Below are 18,439 nucleotides of genomic sequence, written 5' to 3'. Positions count from 1 at the left end.
ACATGTGGGCAATTTCTCTCGCGTCGGTGTAGGTTGTTGTGTCGGGCCGGGGCCGAGGTAGAGGGGGTGGTCCGATGGGTCGAGGTCGTCCAGTGTCCACCAGACAGAGCCAAAGAGGAACAGAGAGCGAACGATGCACTGTGTCCATAGAGGGCCTCTCCTCATCCACAACTGACGTTCAGCTGCAGAATCTTCTCAGGTCCATCGGCCCCATCGAGGTAGGTATCGCAGCTTGATACTTGCATATTTATTGTATTCAAATACCTTTCTTCTGATTTAATATGCTTGTGCAAAGCATCCTGTTTGTATAAAGAGTATCAAAATTTGTATGTGCATCATGATGAAAACTTAAAACGTTATGTTCTTGCACCCACTAAAGGGGTGACATTTCGTAGTGTGATCCCATAGCGCCCTCTGTCGTAGTTATTAGGTAGGTAGAGAAAGTGAATGAATGAATGGATTTCCCTGCACCACCCCCACTCCCTCTTGTGGATAAGGGGAGAATCTAGCTATACTCAATATGTATTTTACTATTTCTGTTTATCGCAGATGTTCAAAATGATGCCCCAGCAGAGGAAAGCAATCGCCAAATTTTCCAGTCCCCAGCATGCAGCGAGTTTTCAAATGAGCTTCCACAGGTAATCAATATTCCTCCCTCTTTTTATCGTCTTTATAGATATACCAATTAACTGATAACATTACTGTGGATGGTAGCCTACATCTTGCCATAGTGGTGGTCATGGATTTGCGCTGTTGTACAGATTGTACGCAGCACAAAATACGTGTTCATTAGTGTCTTTCTCCTGAGACAACAGCTCAAACATTATTATCACAATTACTACACAGGCACATGATTGATTTGTCGCACATTGATGTGTCGCTGATTGACGGATGAGGAGCGCAATAGAGCCAGGGAGTCCTGTTAAAAGAAGTCACTTTGTCCCAGCGTGGGAGCCTCACGTGCACAGCTCCAACCTGGCATAGGAGTTTTTCTTCAGCCCTTTGGGGGTCACACAGTCGACGACTCTGCACAGAAGCATCATTCATCTCTTTCAACTTGGAACAGTGACAATAAAGACTGTAGCTGCGAAGCATGCCATTGTTTGACTCTGTCTACCAATTGTCCATTGTTGTAAAATGGCACTGGAGAGACGCTGGACAGTGAATCCTACTTTGATGTAGTTTGTGAAGAATGTTTTGTGCGTCTTACACGGACACTACGTCGATCTTATAATGGGATAATGGTTGCTCCCCTCTTTAATTAGATTCATTCATAAAACAAAACGAACACTTTGTAGTTCTGATGTGACTACTTCATTGTAGTTGATTACTATCTGCGACTCGCTGTTTGGCTAAGGTGCAGGAAATGGTTGTGGCAGACTGTGGTCTACTCATATAGCAGTGTGTCTCCCCTTCTGTAGATGGCAGTATTTCATCACTAATGGTGCTTCATTTTTCCAACTCAAGCCCGCTTTTGGGCAGAGAACAGTCTGCAAGCAGTTTTTGGGTGAATGGCCCTACCTAGTGGAGATCTTGCATACAGGCACAGAGATGGATGATTTACCATTAGACTGGCTGGGACCATATTGGCATCGGATGTCGGATAATAAATAAAAGTTTTTTTTAATTCTCAGTGGTTTTAGGAATTGTTAATGCTGTGACTCTTTTGTAGATTTTGTGACGCTTTTCAGTTTCAGTGCTGCGTCTGGGACAGATTATGTTGTTTAGGTTGAGCATTTGGCATTGCTCTTTGTTGTAAGTGTTATTAGATCTTTTAACTGTTCCCTGGAATCCGTTTTGGATTACCCCTCCTTGCATTTTGGATGTTTATTTTTTTAGGTTGCATGTTGTCTGATTATGGAGAAGTTAGATTTAGGTTTCTAATCTGTATTGAGTGTGCTTTGAGGGAATGTATATGTAATGTTTTTTTGAGATTTTTTGTTTTGAGATTTATATATTTGCTATGTCAGTGAGAATGACTCACAATTCTCCTCCAGGATACATTTCTGTACATTTTTGCTGGGATTTACATTAGGCTTCCTCCGTTCAGGTGTAAGTGATCCGAATCTGTGTGACTATGAGTAGATAATTTGGTGCCTTATCACTCAGCTGCATGGCGTACCTGGAATAGCACTTTGAACGGTTTGCATTCACACTGAGTTGACAACATAGATGTTCGGCAGTAAAGTAAAAAAGTTAAATTCACCTCATTACTTTGCCCGATAACTTTAATTCCCCTTATTATATTAAATACATCCTTCATATCATATCAATCATATTGATATTGAAGTCCTACTGAAAATACATTTCTGTGAGAAACTGTAAGTAACACTTGTACTATCTCCAAGGCATCATTTTATTTTAATTTTCTGAGCATGTGCCCTTGTTTGGGGAGTGCGACCATATCACTGAAATCCATAAGTTTTCTAAATACTTACTTGTCTGGCTCTCAGTTTGATTTCACGAGACATCATTATTAAACTAAATGGAGCAAGTTAGGCTCATTTACTTTTCCCATAATTCCATGATTTTTGTTTTCTTTCTTTGTCGGACAACATTTTTGTCTGTTGCGAGTTTAAAGTTTGATACACGGAAACTTCTTTTAAATGTTTAGGCGTCGTTTACTCGTAGTTGAAGTTCAGACATGAATCTTTTGTACATTACTCACAGGACTGTGACACAGGAAGCGGAGGGGGCAACCATTATCTATGTAGTGATCATGTACATAAGTAGCCATGAACCTTCTCTCAATATTTATCCTGTTGAATTTTTTTTTTTTTTTTGAGTTAATCTTATCTATTGTATCAAGTTAAACATTTTTATATGTAAAGATATGCTAATGACTCCAGACATAAATCAAGTTACTAGTGTTTTGTTTATAATTTAGCGCCAGAATGAACAATAACTGGACCATTTTTCTGTTTAGAAAAGAGATTTGACAAAAAATTTTGAGGGAAAAATAAAAACATGGCCAATATACCGTGAACATGCAGGTATGTGAAGCCGGTTAAACTTTAGCCCAAAAATGTGTGGTTGTGTGTGATGTCCATGTGTCCGGTGCCTTTACGATGAATAATTGCTCTTATTTGTGCTGCATTTTATGATTTTATACTTTACATTCTCTGTAAGTCCCTGGGTATTCAACTTGCAACATATCACATACATCTTAAGACACTTTGTATGGCAAGAAATTCTACCTCATATAGATCTAGGGGGATGCCACTGAATTTTGGCAGATTATTTGCTTCATAGCCAGAAACACAAGACTTTTTGTCCTGCCCATTTAACTGTGATGTCATACTAATGTTCAGCTCCCTACAGTCCTGACATGTTAGAGGTGACGCAATGGACAAAGTATATGTAGCTGCATTTTAAACACTGGATTTGACCAATACAGAAATAATTTGGAGGGTTAACATTTAGACTTTCAGCTGTTAGTAAATCAACTCCTGGCTGTGCATGTGGATGACATCACAGGTTAAGTCCTTTGTTCTCTGATTTTAAGACTTCGGCAAGAGTTGTTCATGTTCACAAGTAGCTATTGGCCTCTGTCTCTGACTGCATGTGTGAATCAAATTCATAAATTTAGTGGTGTTTCCCTTAAATTAGCCATTACTTCAAATAAGTCAGAATCCACTCAGTATTAAATGAAGCTTCACATGCATGATTCTTGCCAGTAAAGGTCATGGTTCTCAACATGCTTAAGGTATCAGAAGTATTGGGACAAATGGGGTGTCTGAAGATGTCTAAACTCCTAAATTTTCTCTTTTCTTCTTGTAAAACTTGAGGTTCCTTGGTATTTTTTGTATGTTGTACAGTTGCTCTAAACTGACTTCTTCATGTTTTGTTCCTTTTGTTTTGAGTTGAACTGATGTAGAGATTTTTGTTCCCTAACAATGTGCATTTAATGTCTTTTGTGTTGTGGGTTTAACTTGATTTTTAGTGCTGTGGTAAATCCTGTGGATTTGAAAAAGTACAGGCAATGCCAGTGATAGTTATATTGCTACAAGACAGCTGGTCTTGTAATGACAGAGCAGATTCATATTGAATCTTTTTGTACCTTAATTTTAAGGATTTCGTACAAATATGTACCTTGAACATTTGGACATATTGTTCTATTTCTCATAGTATTTCTCATTGAGGAAAATGGTGCTAAACTATGGCCTGATTTACAACAGGTTACTTAACTAGCATGATGCTTTTTTCAATCACATCAGCTCATGTGGTTGCAGTAGGGTATTTAATATTTGATTGAGAAAGGCTCATCTGTTTCTGTGGGGCTTTCTTGTGCTTGCATAAGCCTTCATTATGGCTGGTAGCATCACAATGTTTATGCTAGCTATGGGTCAGATCCGCAACACTAGCTGGGTTGGGTTCAACACAACACTAACTTAAAACTTTTATTCCAACAGGTCCATTTGCTGTTCCAGGGTGCTGAGACTTTGCAGACCAGCTGAAATAATGATTTCATTCTTTGTTTCTCCTCAGGTCACAAGCTGTCGTCAGCCTGGTTGCTAGCCCCCAAAGAAAACTTTAAAGACCATGCCAAGGGTTTAGCATGTTTCAGCAGTCAACAAATTGGGTTATGAATGTGTTATAATTTACTACTGACTGCTTTGCAAATTATAACTACAACTTTTCCCAACTTAAAGTCAGCTGTTGGTTTTAGTTCATGCAAGCACTTACTCAGTTTACTTAAAATTGGCAGGCCACCTCATGCAGCTAATTGGCTTTCCTTTTTGTCAAAGTTATGTTATTGTTGCATGATAATGTGGTTTATATTATTGGTTCCTTGATGTGTTTAGGTGCTTATGAAAAGCTCCAACATCTGAAAGTTGAGTTGGGTTGTTTATAGTTTGTTCCTCTAATGTAAGGATTTAAGGTTAACTTTGCAAACTCTAGTGGATCATTTGAAACCGCTTGCTACTAGGGATGGGCGATATTATGGTATATTTATCATGCAACGGTAGAAATGTGTCCACTGGTAGAACTTTGGCAATACTGTGTCAACTATGGGTGCTATTCATGGCAGGCTTTGTGGCATATCAGGGGCTGGACTGTTCCGTGTACTTGGGATTATCCCATGATCTTGCAATCTAGCAAATCTGTTAGCTTCGAAGGTAATGTGATTTGGACAGACATGAAGGAGGAGAGCAAAGTTGTAAATCCAGAAAACTATAAGACTTAGAATTATTGTTCTCAAGAACCTTAAACCTTCTCTTTTGAAAGAAATTTGGTTTTGTTAAGGAGTGTTGTCTCATGTGAGGCAGTTTTTTGTTTGTATGGAAGTTCTAAATAAAAGAAGAAAATAATGACATGATGAAGTACAGTATGGTTATTTTTCGACCATTTATCATTACATATACTGCTACTGTGATAGAAAACTACATATGTTGTGATAGAAGGTTTTGGCCATATCGCCCACCCCTACTTGCTACTGTTTTGAAGACTGATTTCTCAAAGGCTTTGCTGTCATGCTGGTATGAAAAATAATTCTTTTGCTGCATGTTGTATGGTGTTGTATGACACATCACCAAACTGAAAGTTCTTGATCAGGTTTTATAAGCTAATTCCCCTTAAGTTGTGCTAAACAACAAAGAAGATAAAGTATGCCATCTCCAGTTGTTGTCTTTATTGAGTTCAAGTAATAGCTGCACCTTGTTTTATTTAAGTTTACGATACACCAGGTGAATATTTTTTGTACCAGCAGACAGCACCTTTAAGTGTGTTCATTTGCCTTGTATTTATCTTTGAGGAAATCAGTTGCTTAAAATTGTGATTCTAATGAAACCATTAAAAGTCGAAGTATCGATTACATGAGAGGAACAAACTGGTTGAGCAAAAGCATCCAAAACTGTTGGCATGGTCAAACACTGACTTGTGGTGCTCCTGGGTGAATCACAGTGGGCTGTTTGAGGTTGTAGTTTGGTTTTGGGCGGCACTGTAGGGCACACAATACCGTGAGCTCTAGTATTAACACTAATTTTTCAACAGCGTGCTGGTGAGAGGAGCCATTGATCGGCTTAAACCACGATACTTCTGTCACTTTACGTGCTTTAACTCACTCACTTAACACTCACGGTTCCTTTACAGTGATGCAGTGTCCGGCCTTGGAAGCAAGATTTTACTTGAGCTAACTTCCCTCACTAAATAGATGTCGCATTCACTTGGTCTGCCACATTTCCTTCCATTACTGCTTTTCCTGCCACGGCTGTTCTTCCAACTTACATGTATTTGACAGTCGCCCATCTTTTCCTTGATGCTGCTGCTGTTGTTGAACTTAAGACTTCTGTATCAAGCAGGGTGGCCTACCTGGATTACCATTGTTTCTTTAGCCCAGTTGGATGGAGGTTTCCATCTCTGTGACGACAGCCGGGTTCACAGAGCAGACACGTAACTCTAAAGCCGCTTTATGGCTTTCACTGCACCAAAGGTCATCCCAGCTTCTTGACATGCATTGTTTGGTTGGATTTTGAGAAAAAAACAAGACACTACAGTGGTTTCCTCATCCCGAACAGTACGGTGCACCAAATAATGACTGATGAAAATCCAATCTCGAGTTTTGACTGAAACTGTTGACAATCCATCCTGTTGTGTGTTTTCACAATTTGATGTATGACATGATGAAACATAATGTTCTGTGTTGGAAAGTTCAGATATCAATCATGTTTCATGTTCTTAAGCTGTACACTGTGATTAAGAAATGTTTTCTAAAGAAAGTGAATGAATCTTAAAGAGATGGAATGTGTTAAATTTGAGAAGAAACTGGAGAAAAATAAACTTTTTGATAAACACAGTTATGGCACTGAGTTTGTCTTTATTGTGAAATTGAAAGTGTCTGCAAAGAAGGTCAGAACTACTTCCTTTCATGTCGAACCCACCAAGGTCCTTTAGTCAGACTGAACTGGGTGTCATCTGAAGCAGTGATTCTTAATTTTTCAGGAGGTGATCCTCTAAATGCACCGGTATCTGCTTGGGACCCCTCGTCACTGGTTCAGGGTATTTTTAGTTGTGAACAGTTCAACCAAAGAGTGATAAAACTTCTTGGCCGGACTGTTACTTTGACCTTTTCAGGACCTTATCCAGTGTAGTGCAAGGGATGAACATTTTGTGTCGTAGAACAATGTTGTCCTTTTCTATCCCGTGAATTATCTTGCAACCACTAAGATTAATCTGGAAACCCCCTCAAGGTATTTTTTGTTGGTTTCATGCCGTCTTCCCATGAAATTAAAGGTCAATATCTGAGAAATCGTTTTTTAAAAAAAAGACCAAAATGTTGAGTCTTGTGATTGTGATGTTTAAATCTAAGAGATTTGAGAGCATGTACGCTTAAGGTTCCAACAAGTCTTCTTCATAGAGAGCAGGAACAGTTCATACTGATTGATTTGATTGAAGAGTTCTAATTGTCATACATTGTTACTCCATCTCGCAGCCCTGATTGTTTTCTTTGAGTAAAAATATGTATTATCATGTTTGGAAGATCTATCCATCTTTACTTCTGTCCAACTACGTACCAGATAATCTTTCTAGCAATTTGTCCATCTATCTATGGTGAGTTTTGCATAGTTCAGGTCTCTGTTTACCGACAGTATGAAAGGAGGCTCTAGTGAAGATGTGTGGGACCAGATCCCTGTAAAATATATTTCCCTCCAACTTACCACCTCTACATCTTCAGCACTCTGCTGGTTGCTGCCACAGAGGAGTAAATGTTGCCTGGAAAGGAACAGGCCGCTGCCATTTGCAGCACTCTCTTAGAAACGGGGAGTTTTGTTTTCCAGAATGCCAGACTGTTCATGTTTGCAAATGTCAACATTTGTAAAAGCCGTTGTTGAGCTCCAGCAGACTGAGGGCCCCCAGAGGGATTAGAGGAGGCTCTGTTTACCTGCTCTGAGGAATGCTGCCCTGCACGGACGCTTTTGTATCTGTCAGGGACCCAAGGTCACAGCGCCGGCAGAGATGGGCCCGCTTTGTCCCTCCCCAAAGTTTCCACCTCACAGTATCAACAACACAACACAATGTGGGCGACCTGGGAGAAGGAAATGGAATTCCTGCTCATGTTGCTACAGTGTTCAGAAACTCAGGTTCAGTGGCCCCTTTTACCTTTGATCAGTTGGGCGAAGGTTCATTTTTGTGGTTTTGATTGAATAATAATAGATTCACATTCATTTGTACTTTCATGTGTTTTGGGAATTCATTTGTACTTTTGCTTCTCACTACAAATACATTTATTAAGTTTGATGCATCAAAACTAAATATGAGGCCACTTCAGTTTGCTCTGTGGCCCCATACATCTGCCCTTGAATGAATTTACATAACTCATAAATAGCACTTGCTGCTTCTTTCTGTGTGTCATACTTCATATACAAGTATTTCTAACTCCCTGCAGTGGAATATCAGCATTTTCATGCATTGCCAATCAGCACTACCACCGTTTGACCACATGGTGTCGCACTTACACAACTTAATTACACGGTTCCTGGGATAAACTGATGCTGTAATCAATTTCAGAAATCTATGCAGCCAGCTAACACCACAAGAGGACAAGAATACATCACTATAACCTCACTATCAAGTGTTCCACGCACACTATAAGTCCCCGTGAAAATACTGGAGGATTATAGCGACTTGTTAAGACTGACAAATGTTTTACTAAGCTGTGATTTAGACAATGACTGTGTCTCTTCTTCTGGACCGGACTGTCAGTCACTGATGGAGCAACCTGACCCCAACCAGCAGACACCGAGAAGCACATTGAGGGCCAACAAACACACTTCTGTTTAATTTGTCTGCAAGTTAGGAGTTATTTGCGGAGGGCAAACCTCGTTAAATTTGACATGGGCTCTCAACATTTCGCAAGCATGCAAAAGGTAGTTCAAAGCGCAATATTTTCTCCATTTTGTAAAAGGTAGCAAATAGGGCGAAGTGATTTGCCATAGCTCTCCCAGAAGGCTAAGCTCATTGAATTACCATGTAAAACAATTGTTATGTGTTAATTATAACCATCCAGAATGAATGCTTTGTTTGTTATAAAACACAAACAGACCAAAGTGAAAATATCATTACAGGATTACACTTAATTGGGCCGTCATAATGTTTCAAATGTTCCTCTTTGTGTGAAGTTCACTCAGACAAACACATGTAACAACTCCAAGTTTGAAGATTTTCTTTATCTCATTTTGTAATAAACATATAAATAATAAACTCTAGACATTTTTGACGCATCGCCCTGTTATGAAAGTTAACTGGTATGGTCTGGCTATATAGACTATCCAAACTTTGCATCTGCCGCAGGTCATTTCTATAAAACTATTTCCCTATTACAAAATATGAAAAGAAAAATACATTTTAGTACATTTACAGGAGTTACTTATTAATTTATTTAACGAAACTGTTTCAGTACTACTTTAACTGTTACTGAATTGTCAGAATCTGCATTTAATATTTTTCTCAGAAGAAAACAGAAAAATAGAAACACAACAAAAACAAACAAAAAAAAAAAGCAGAGAATGCAGACATGAGGCAGAATATCTGTCCCTCTCCGACAACTTAAACGAACAGTTTCCAAAATAATAAAATTCTTAATAAACCAAAGCAGTACAAGATTTTTCCAATACTTTCCCAACTACTGTATTTAAATTAAAATATATTCTCATATCTTACACTATTTCAAATAACGAAATGTGATTCGGTAGCGATCTGTCAAAATCTAATTTACAATTCTGTGTATAAAAATATAATTTATGGAACCCCGCGAAGTTTGTTCTCCCCAAAATATAACAGTCAGTTGCACATATATGCACATATGAACATTACAACCTGTCAAAGTTAGCTCCTTTCTACATGGTCTTCTTTCTCTTTGCGATATTTTTTCTTTTTCATTTTTTTCTTCATTTTTTCTGTCTTTTTTTTTTGCATTTGAGATATACAAAAATAGATTATGCACAATTTGCTGCTCACACCGTTTCAGAATCCATTTGTGTGACAGCAGCGAGTTCACATGAGAATAAATTATTCAAAGAGAAACTTTTTAAGGCTCCATTCATTCTTTGAAAGGGGACACATGGAAAAGTCACTGAAATAAATATCCCAACTCCGCTGGGGCCTTTGTCTTGTTTGTTTGTTCGTTCGTTTTTTTAATTATTATTATTATTTTATTTTTTTTAATCTATTGAATAGTTCGTGTGTCCTACATTTTAAAAGTCTCACTCTGCTCCTGTGGTTGAGTTTTCAACTCGGGTATACTGACATCCCAAGTGGATGGATCGAGTGGCTGTCCAAGAGCCATGTTCCTAATTGATAAAGGATCTTGGAGTACCAGTGCACTCCGTCATTCTGTGCACTGACTCGAGGCTGGGAACTGAAAAGCAACGAGGACACCCAGTGGGCGAGCCTGACGGGTGCCAGGGCCCAGTGCGCCAGGTCATGGTCTTCGATCACTGCGTAACAGGACGCAAGGACCTGGTCCACCACGACGGTTCCCTGCACGGTCACCGGCGCAAAGGAGCCCTCGTGCTCTTGCGTGTAAATCCGTTTTACGCTCACAGGCTCGAGTCGACTTCGCTCGGCGTCAAACACGAACACCGTCTGTCCGGACTGGACTTCACTGGCGAAGATCGCCGACATGCGCTCCTCCTCTGTGGTGTTGTGGCCGACGAAGAGGAGGTGCGCGGCGGTGAGGGTGATTTTCTCCCCCGAGTCGGTTTCGATCACATAGAAGAGCCTCCTGGTTGTAGAGTCTTGATCTATGAACATGATGAAGTCGGTGTAAATCGGGTTTCCATCGTCATCTGCTGCCAGGACCCTGTCGCCGGCTTGGAGGTGTTTGACCGCCTTCTTGGTACCATCCTGAAGGATGACAGTGGAGGATCCTGGGAAGCAGCCACCTGACTTTGCTGCCACTGAGTTCTCTGTTAAAATGAGAGATTGTGCTGTTAAAATACAATATGCAGCTTTTAAACCATCACTACATGTTTATCACTGTGGTAAACCCCCCTGGAAAATTATTTTTAAACGCATTCAAGACGCGTAAAATGTCCCAGTATTTAAACACTTTTATGACTTACAAAATAATAAATCACAGCTGCTTTGAGCCAGTACAGCTCAGGACTGTCTCCTCAGTCAAAAGCCCATTCAAAAACCTCCTTTTTTTTTGCTCGTGTTTGTATTTTTCCTGCCTACACACATCATGGTGGGCCATATGCATTTTGCATAATGATGCCTGTCTGCTCCTCCGAGCCAAATGCGTATTGGCTTGGCCCACGTTGTCTGAGACGAGAAAAACTGAAAGCCTTGGCTCATCTATTCTTAATTAAAAAACCCAATAAAGAGCAGGCATTGTTATTCTAAATCAGCTTGTGGATCGAGCTACTCTCGGTAAAGAACACTTACGCCTTTCCCAGCTACTCTTCCCATATTTACTCAGGTGCAGAAACCTCTATGTGACAATTCACACAAATAGGCGACTCACAACTACTATTTACCCAGCGGAGCCACTTTTCCAAGCCTCTCGAGTTGTAGATTTGAATTTAAATGAGGGCCCGGACTCTTAAATGCTTTCTGTTGTGCAACATCAATGTCCCCTCTTTCTACCACCTCTCCCTGCTTTGTTGTCAGGCTTGATGACAATAATTTTGGCCTTGGTGGAGCTCTTCACATACCAGTCTCTAGGATCACACTGTCCTGCACACAGAGGAAAAAAAAGGGGGTTTCCTACTCAGAATTTGGGGGCTTTTAATCTTCTTTTAAGATTCCCGAGCATGAAATAAGGTGACAACTGAAAACCAGATTTACCCCAACCAATTCAACATTGTTCAGCCAAATCCTTTTGGTAAAGTCGCATGACCCCTAATGACACGTCGGCCTGGCCCATACTGTGATCTCAAAACGTGTGTGTTGAATGATAAGTAAGGGATTTATCAATAAAGTCTGAGCTAAAGGCAAAGCGCCACGGTTCATCAATCAGTGTGAAGAAATGGTTTCTACGCGCCATAGGTGTCCTTTAGCTCAGTGGAGGCCTGTACTGTTATTTTAGCCCCAAAAAATGAGCCAAAATAGAGCTTGTCCTAAATATTAAAAACTAAATCTAAAAGCTGAGACAAATAAAATCCGAATAAACACCTTAAACAATGAATTATTCTCGTTTTTTTCCATTATATGACCATATCCAAAATTCTACCTAATTACCTAAAAACGTCACAACTTCCAAGCATTTCATTTTGCCCTCCACCGGTGTGCAAAAAATCCAGAGAACAAAATGATTTTCTTTTTCTAGGTCACACAGAGGAGTCTTGTTAGATTATGGTCGTGGTTCCCACCAGGAGACAGTGTGGGGCGATGTAAGATCAAGAAATAAGCTGAATGAGAAATGCTCATAACGCCACAGGCTGGGATCTGCCCACATATCATTCACAGATAGATGTTTCATAATGCAGAATTAATGGTTAGGCTATACTCTGCACTCCAATTAGACAAATAATAAGATAGGATAAGATAAAAAACTTTATTAATCCCGAGGGTGATTAATGCGCAGCAGCTGCATGAAGTTGTAAGAGTGCAGATATGAAGAGTGCGATATGCAAAAGATTAAATAACAGGGGTGCAAAATATAAAACTAGATAAAACTAAGGCGCAATTCAATATTTACAATATATAAAATGCCAAAAACAGGTGCCAGGATGGATGATTAATACCCTGATAGGAGGCAGATTTAGTAGGTCTGACTGCACGTTCTTGTGATCAAAAGGTAACTAAATGCTAATTTTGGTTTTATTGATAGTCGTGCAGTTTATAGCTTTGCAACAGAAACGAATAAACAGATCTTAAAACACATTTTGTTGCATTTCAACTCTTGCATTTCTGTCTTGGAGCTTCTAAATGTTGCAGCTGATTGGACCCTCATATCAGGTTTTTGGACACTTGATAAGCGTCCTCTTTGTTTCTGTCTTTTGGCACTTTCGTCACATCTAATCTAGTTCAGGTTTCATTCACAAACAGCTGAAGGAAAGTTTCCTAAAAGATAAAGCAGGGCTGCACCTGCTCATTTAGATTACAATCTTGCCTGATGGGAAACGCGCACCGGTGATTATTCTCACCACAGTGCGCATGACAGATTTTCCTTGGACACAATATTTGCTCTCATCTCGCAGCCGTACCTGCTTTCACAGAGCAGTGGATGTGGGCTTTGGATTCATAGTAGACCCAGTCGAATCCGGCTTCCACCGCCAGCCTGGACAGAGTGCCGTATTTGCTCTTGTCTCTGTCCGAGGTGGTGATGTCCACGGCTCTGCCCTCGTAGTGGAGCGACTCCTCGAAGTGGTGTCCGTCTTCGTCCCAGCCCTCGGTGACCCGCAGCTTCACCCCGGGCCACTGATTCATCACTGAGATGGCCAGAGAGTTCAACTTGTCTTTACATCTCTGCAAGGGGGGAGACATAAGACCAATTAGTCACCTGTTGGGTCAAAGCTTACACATATATAGGCTGTGCCAGGGGCGTATAATGTGGGAAAATCTGATTTTAGAGCAGCATTTGCCACCAAATCCTTTCTTATATTGACACAGTTTCTAGTGCCAAGAGGAGCAGGTGCTCGAAATTGACAAAATTACATCATCTTTTGGTAAGAGAAATAAAAATTAGACAGCACACATGGCATTTTTTCCCTCTTTCCCACAGAAATTGCGCGTCTTAGTAGATATCTGGTTTGTTTGCTTGATCTCTGCTGCCCATTAGAGTGATAACAAACTCACTGAGGCCTCGCCCACACCTCTCCTCTCCATCCCCACCTGACTCCCCTGATTCCTCCCAGCTGAGATGAAACACTGGGACTGAACTGCATCTCTGAGTTTACATTTCTCAGTGAGCAGCAGCGTCAGAGGGCACATCTCGGATAAGAAAGCTGCCGATGAAATATTGATAAGGCACCGCATTCGCTTCACTGGCCTATAACATATGGGTCTATGGTCTTGGAACAGCATCCCTTTCTATCAAAAAGTGTTGCGTTGAACACAACATGCATACATTATAAATTCATGAGTTTGTATTAGGCCATGAAATGAGCGAGTCCCTTTGTTGGTTGCAACTTGTCTGTTTTCTTTAAATCAATAATTGATATGCAGATGATATGAAGGTGATCTTCAGGAGCAGCTGGCCCGCCTTAAAATATCTGGAGTCGCTCCTATAAATAAATCGTCGCACCCCAACCTCTCCGCGCTCTCAATGAAGATGCTTGGCCTTCTCCAAGACAACTATTCTCGACACTCAACCAATATGTCAAATAAAACATCACAAAGAGTCTTTTCAGTCCAGCCGCGGAGGGAAACTTTCATTATTCCTCTCCTGCAAAGTCTTGGAAACGTGACATGCCTCCTTAAGTCGAGGTGTTTTGGCTGCTGACTGACAGACTTGTGAAATATCCAGGGATGGTATGGGCGCACAGAGAGGCGTCTATGTGTGTCCCTTTCCTCTTTATGGACAGCTTGTGTGTGTCTACAGCAGGAATGTTCACATAGACCCCAAAACTCGTATAACAAAAAAAGAAAAAAGGGTCTTCCACATATATCAGTGGGTGTTTTATGAGGATATCACACTTGTAGAATGTGTTGAATAAAAAAACGGGCCCCCCAAAAAAACCTCCCACATTCTGAGTGGGATTGTCGGAGTCAAGAGCCGTAAAGCTTAACCTATTTATTAATTCATTAGGTCGTGTGCCGCAAATCAAGCCAAATTCTGCTCAGCCACCGTGAAGCCCAGCAGGGCGCCCTAGACCGGCGCTTTGTGCTCGGGGTAAAGTTGTTCAACAGCCTCCCTCTTAATCTTTTCACAAATGATTTGGTTAGAGGAAACACTTATCAGCTACCTGTCAGTGCAAACAAGCCGCCAGCTCATCTTTTTTTCCCGACGCGTTTGCACTGTGGGGAGAGACTGCAGACTCCTAAATTGAGCTACACTGCAAAAAATCGAGTATTGAAGCTTTTCTTAAACGTGAAAAGTAACATTTGCCAGTGTGGATGACGTAATTTAACAGACGAAATCCAGTATTTTCTTTAAATTTACTGGAGCACTACAAGTTGTCTCAAGAAAAAAATCTAGAAACAAACCAAACTTCACTGGAAACAAGTTGAAATCTAGAGACTGTGCATTCTCACTGCAGCACAAGAGAAAATCTCCATTTATTTTGATACAAATAATATTTTATGACTTGAACACGAAGCTATAATTTGTGGATTAGATCATGTTGGTTTATCTCAGGCCCCGTGACTCCTGGAAACACTATCTGTAAATGTCTTTAAACGCCTCTGTTGGCAACTTTCCTGGGAGTCATCTGTGTCTTTATAGTGAGGAGACTGGATGCTTGTTGGAGCGCTCCTTCAAGTATCAAATATTATAGTCTTGGCTGGACCTCAGTGAACTGATTGATTAATTCATTATTGCACACACCTGAAGGAGCCACCGCATGCACGCACCTTGTTTCATGTATGGATATATCTATTTTCTAAAACGCAAGATAACAAGAAAAGTCCACTGAGTTCGTGCGTAAAACTCCGTGCGTAAAAATGTTCATGCGTAAAGCCGTGGAACAGCGCAAAGCCCGTTGGCACAGCGTAAATCCCCATGTGATAACACTTAATGCCACTGGCAGAGCAGCCTTCAAAACAGCTACAGTCTTGTTTTAAATGTACATGCCCTAATTTGATGGCTTTACAATGTCATGTGCGATAAGAGCAATCTCACCTGTTTTAACTTACTGCGGCCGCCCGCTGACCAAAGGTCATAAGTTCAAATTGCGTTTCAGGCCCAGTGAGGGGTGCCGAAAAAGCCCTTTCATGTACGTGTCACATTTGGAGCCGGTTGTCGTGTTTTCTGTAAACGCTTGATTGCTGAATGGAGAGCGGACGATGAACCAGAAAGAAGCCATAACTAGCCTTTTTATAAATCCGTGAAACACAAAGCAGCTCCCAACATGTAATTTTGAGGCCCCTGAATACACTAACTTCAGCCACAGATGCCCCGTATAATCACATTTTATCTGAGGGACTCCCGTCTCCTCTGTATGATTTTACAAAGACCTGTAAACACAGCTGTTTATACAGCAGGTGGGGTGTTTTACTCAGATTGAAAGCCTCGCAGACACATGTTACTCAGTATCCTCACATATGAATAAAATAATGAAATCGAACTATCCCCCATTTTTGCCGGTGATCCTGGAGCCTCCTCGAGGATCCGCGGGGGGTCCCTGAACCCCAGTTTGGGCATCGCATCCCCACGCGCCTGTAATTCCATGATCTCTGTGTGTATGAGAAGGTATAGGTGTATGGCAGAGGAGATGTGGGGAGGGCTGAGAGGGACGCCGAGACCGCACGCACAGTGAATATTTCATCGGAGCTCGTGCTCATGCATGGTGCGAGGCACGGGTTCAGGGACTCCGGCGCGCGCCTTGGCTTCATCGCCACCAGCACCACCGCCACCATCACCACCGGCATTTTATTATTACTGAGCCAATATCACCCAAGCGCTTTTAATAATTCACCAGCATCTGAGTGCTAAAAGTCATGCTGAAGAGACGCGGCATCCTGCAGCCTGGAAAGAAATCAAGGCTCCATCTCTGCGATGTATTGTGAGCCTCGTCTTATCTGCACAGACCGAGCTATGAGCTTTGATAACTAACTGCCTACATGAGGATGGAGTATTAAAAAAAAGATGTCATCATCCATGCAAGTGAGGCACCATCACCCCCTGTGCGCCTTGCTCCTATAATTGACCGAGTCCCACCCATTTATGAAGTCCTGATAGTGTTCAGAACACTCTCAAAGACATGTCACTGTTTTCATGCACTGATGCACACCATGCGAGAGGCTAAATTACAGCAGCCTGTGCGAGAAAATGTCTGAATGAGCCACGCCATGCCTGAATAAGCCCGGCTGTTTGAAGCGGTGCGCATCCCCATCTCTCTCTATTCAGGGCTGGAATAAAGAAAAGGCGCTTAAAACAAGCTGCAATGTTAGGCGTAAATAGGCAACAAATACTGGATGCCTCCACGAAATGTAATGTGACATGAGTGTGCGCCTGTGAAACAACAAATAGAGCCTCACAAAGATACAAATATAGATATGAGGAGAGGGGCACATTAATATTTTAAATACACTGTCACAATCATGAAGGCCGAGTGTCCTGACTGTCCGCCTGCACATCACTTCTCCAGCTGGATTTCTACATTAGCTTCAAGCCTGCAGCCTTTGAAAAACTCCCGTGCTGGTGCATAAAGCGCATCTGCTTTTACAGTGAAGTTAAAAGGCTCAGTGTGAAGAGTTCAGCAGCGGGTAAAACAGACTTCACTTAAGGTGCGCAATCAGTCTGACAAGGAGGTTGTTGCAGTGCGCAGTGATGGTGCGTTAGGAGACGGGCAGTAGGAGAAAAAAGGTTATTCTGTCTCCTTACCTGAGTCATTAGCCTGTCGGCACCGGTGTTCTCCTCATCCTTGAATATGATGTCTGTGTTATAATTGGGAGTCAGTTCTTTAAATCGCTCGGAGTTTCTTGTGATCTTGCCTTCGTATCTGCCGCTTGCCCCGAGGGTCTTCTCCGCCACGTTGGGGATGAACTGCTTGTACGCAAGAGGTGTCAGCTTCTTCGGGTGTTTTCTCCTGCCGTAGCCCCTGCCCGGTCCGCATCCCATCCCAGAGGACACCAAGGACAAGCAGATGAGACCGACCAATACGATTCTGGTCCAGAGCAGCATTTTTTTTTTGTCCTTTAAGATCTCAAACGAGTCGCCGCTGCTATCTCTACCGTCTGCCTCTCCCGGCTCTCGCAATGTCCTTGTCTCCTCCTCTACTTCGCCTTCGCCTGGTCTCTACTGTGGCAGGTGCGGAAATGAACGCGTCAGACAAATGGTAATAACGGGGCACATCGAAGGAGGGTTAAAAAAAGTAGTGAGGGAATTAAAAGCCACGGGATCTCTAGTCGAGCTGCAGCCGCTTGTGTGAGGCGACCGCTTTTACTGCTTTGTATTATAGCACCGATCTATAGCAGGGGAGGGATTTGATTGGCTCGCCTAGACAAACCCTCCTGATGTTATCCCACAAAAAAATCTTAAAAGATTTCTTCCACCTGAGGGTTAGCCTGTGTTGCGGGGAGGAGGGGCTGTTCCATGGGAAAACATCAATTATAAACCGTCTTTTTTTCACCCTCCCATTTTCCAGATTTCACAGGAAAGGCAGGACAGACAGGAGCACTTGCTCAGTGCGGGGCTCAAATCTGAAGCAGTGTAGTTAGGTGAAGTGATTTCAGTGTGTGTGTCTGTGTGTGTGTGTCTGTGTGTGCGGTAATTGAACTGCGTCTGGGATAACTTTCCGCACAGAATGCATTTCCCGGGAGAATAAAACTGCTCGTGGACGCGCACTGCGCACGCCTTTGCTGGATGATTTTGCTGTGACCTCGTCTCCAC

At 41.7% G+C, this 18,439-nt stretch overlaps 2 protein-coding genes across 5 annotated transcripts in view; one reads left to right on the top strand and one right to left on the bottom strand.

Moving 5' to 3' along the window:
* rbm33a (RNA binding motif protein 33a) overlaps positions 1-6,796 on the top strand; it is a 31,135-nt gene extending 24,339 nt beyond the window's left edge. For all 4 annotated transcript variants that reach the window (XM_049565886.1, XM_049565887.1, XM_049565888.1 and 1 more), the window contains 3 exons: positions 33-218; positions 550-638; positions 847-6,796. In XM_049565886.1, coding sequence (XP_049421843.1) covers positions 33-218; positions 550-638; positions 847-895 — 324 coding nt within the window. In that variant the 3' untranslated portion in view covers positions 896-6,796. The remainder of the gene's footprint in view (positions 1-32; positions 219-549; positions 639-846) is intronic.
* Positions 6,797-9,222: 2,426 nt separating this feature from the next.
* shha (sonic hedgehog signaling molecule a) lies at positions 9,223-17,987 on the bottom strand. Its single transcript, XM_049565007.1, has 3 exons — positions 17,432-17,987; positions 13,152-13,413; positions 9,223-10,907 (listed from the first exon to the last, which is right to left on the bottom strand). Exons 1-3 carry the CDS (start codon positions 17,729-17,731, stop codon positions 10,228-10,230), a joined length of 1,242 nt encoding a protein of 413 aa, XP_049420964.1. The 5' UTR covers positions 17,732-17,987; the 3' UTR covers positions 9,223-10,227.
* Between the last annotated feature and the right edge of the window lie 452 nt (positions 17,988-18,439).

The sequence above is a fragment of the Epinephelus fuscoguttatus genome, linkage group LG21, assembly GCF_011397635.1.
Source record: "Epinephelus fuscoguttatus linkage group LG21, E.fuscoguttatus.final_Chr_v1".
NCBI classification, from domain to species: domain Eukaryota; kingdom Metazoa; phylum Chordata; class Actinopteri; order Perciformes; family Serranidae; genus Epinephelus; species Epinephelus fuscoguttatus.
The sequence above is the reverse complement of the archived record's forward strand: the minus strand, read 5'-3'. Positions and strand labels throughout refer to the sequence as shown.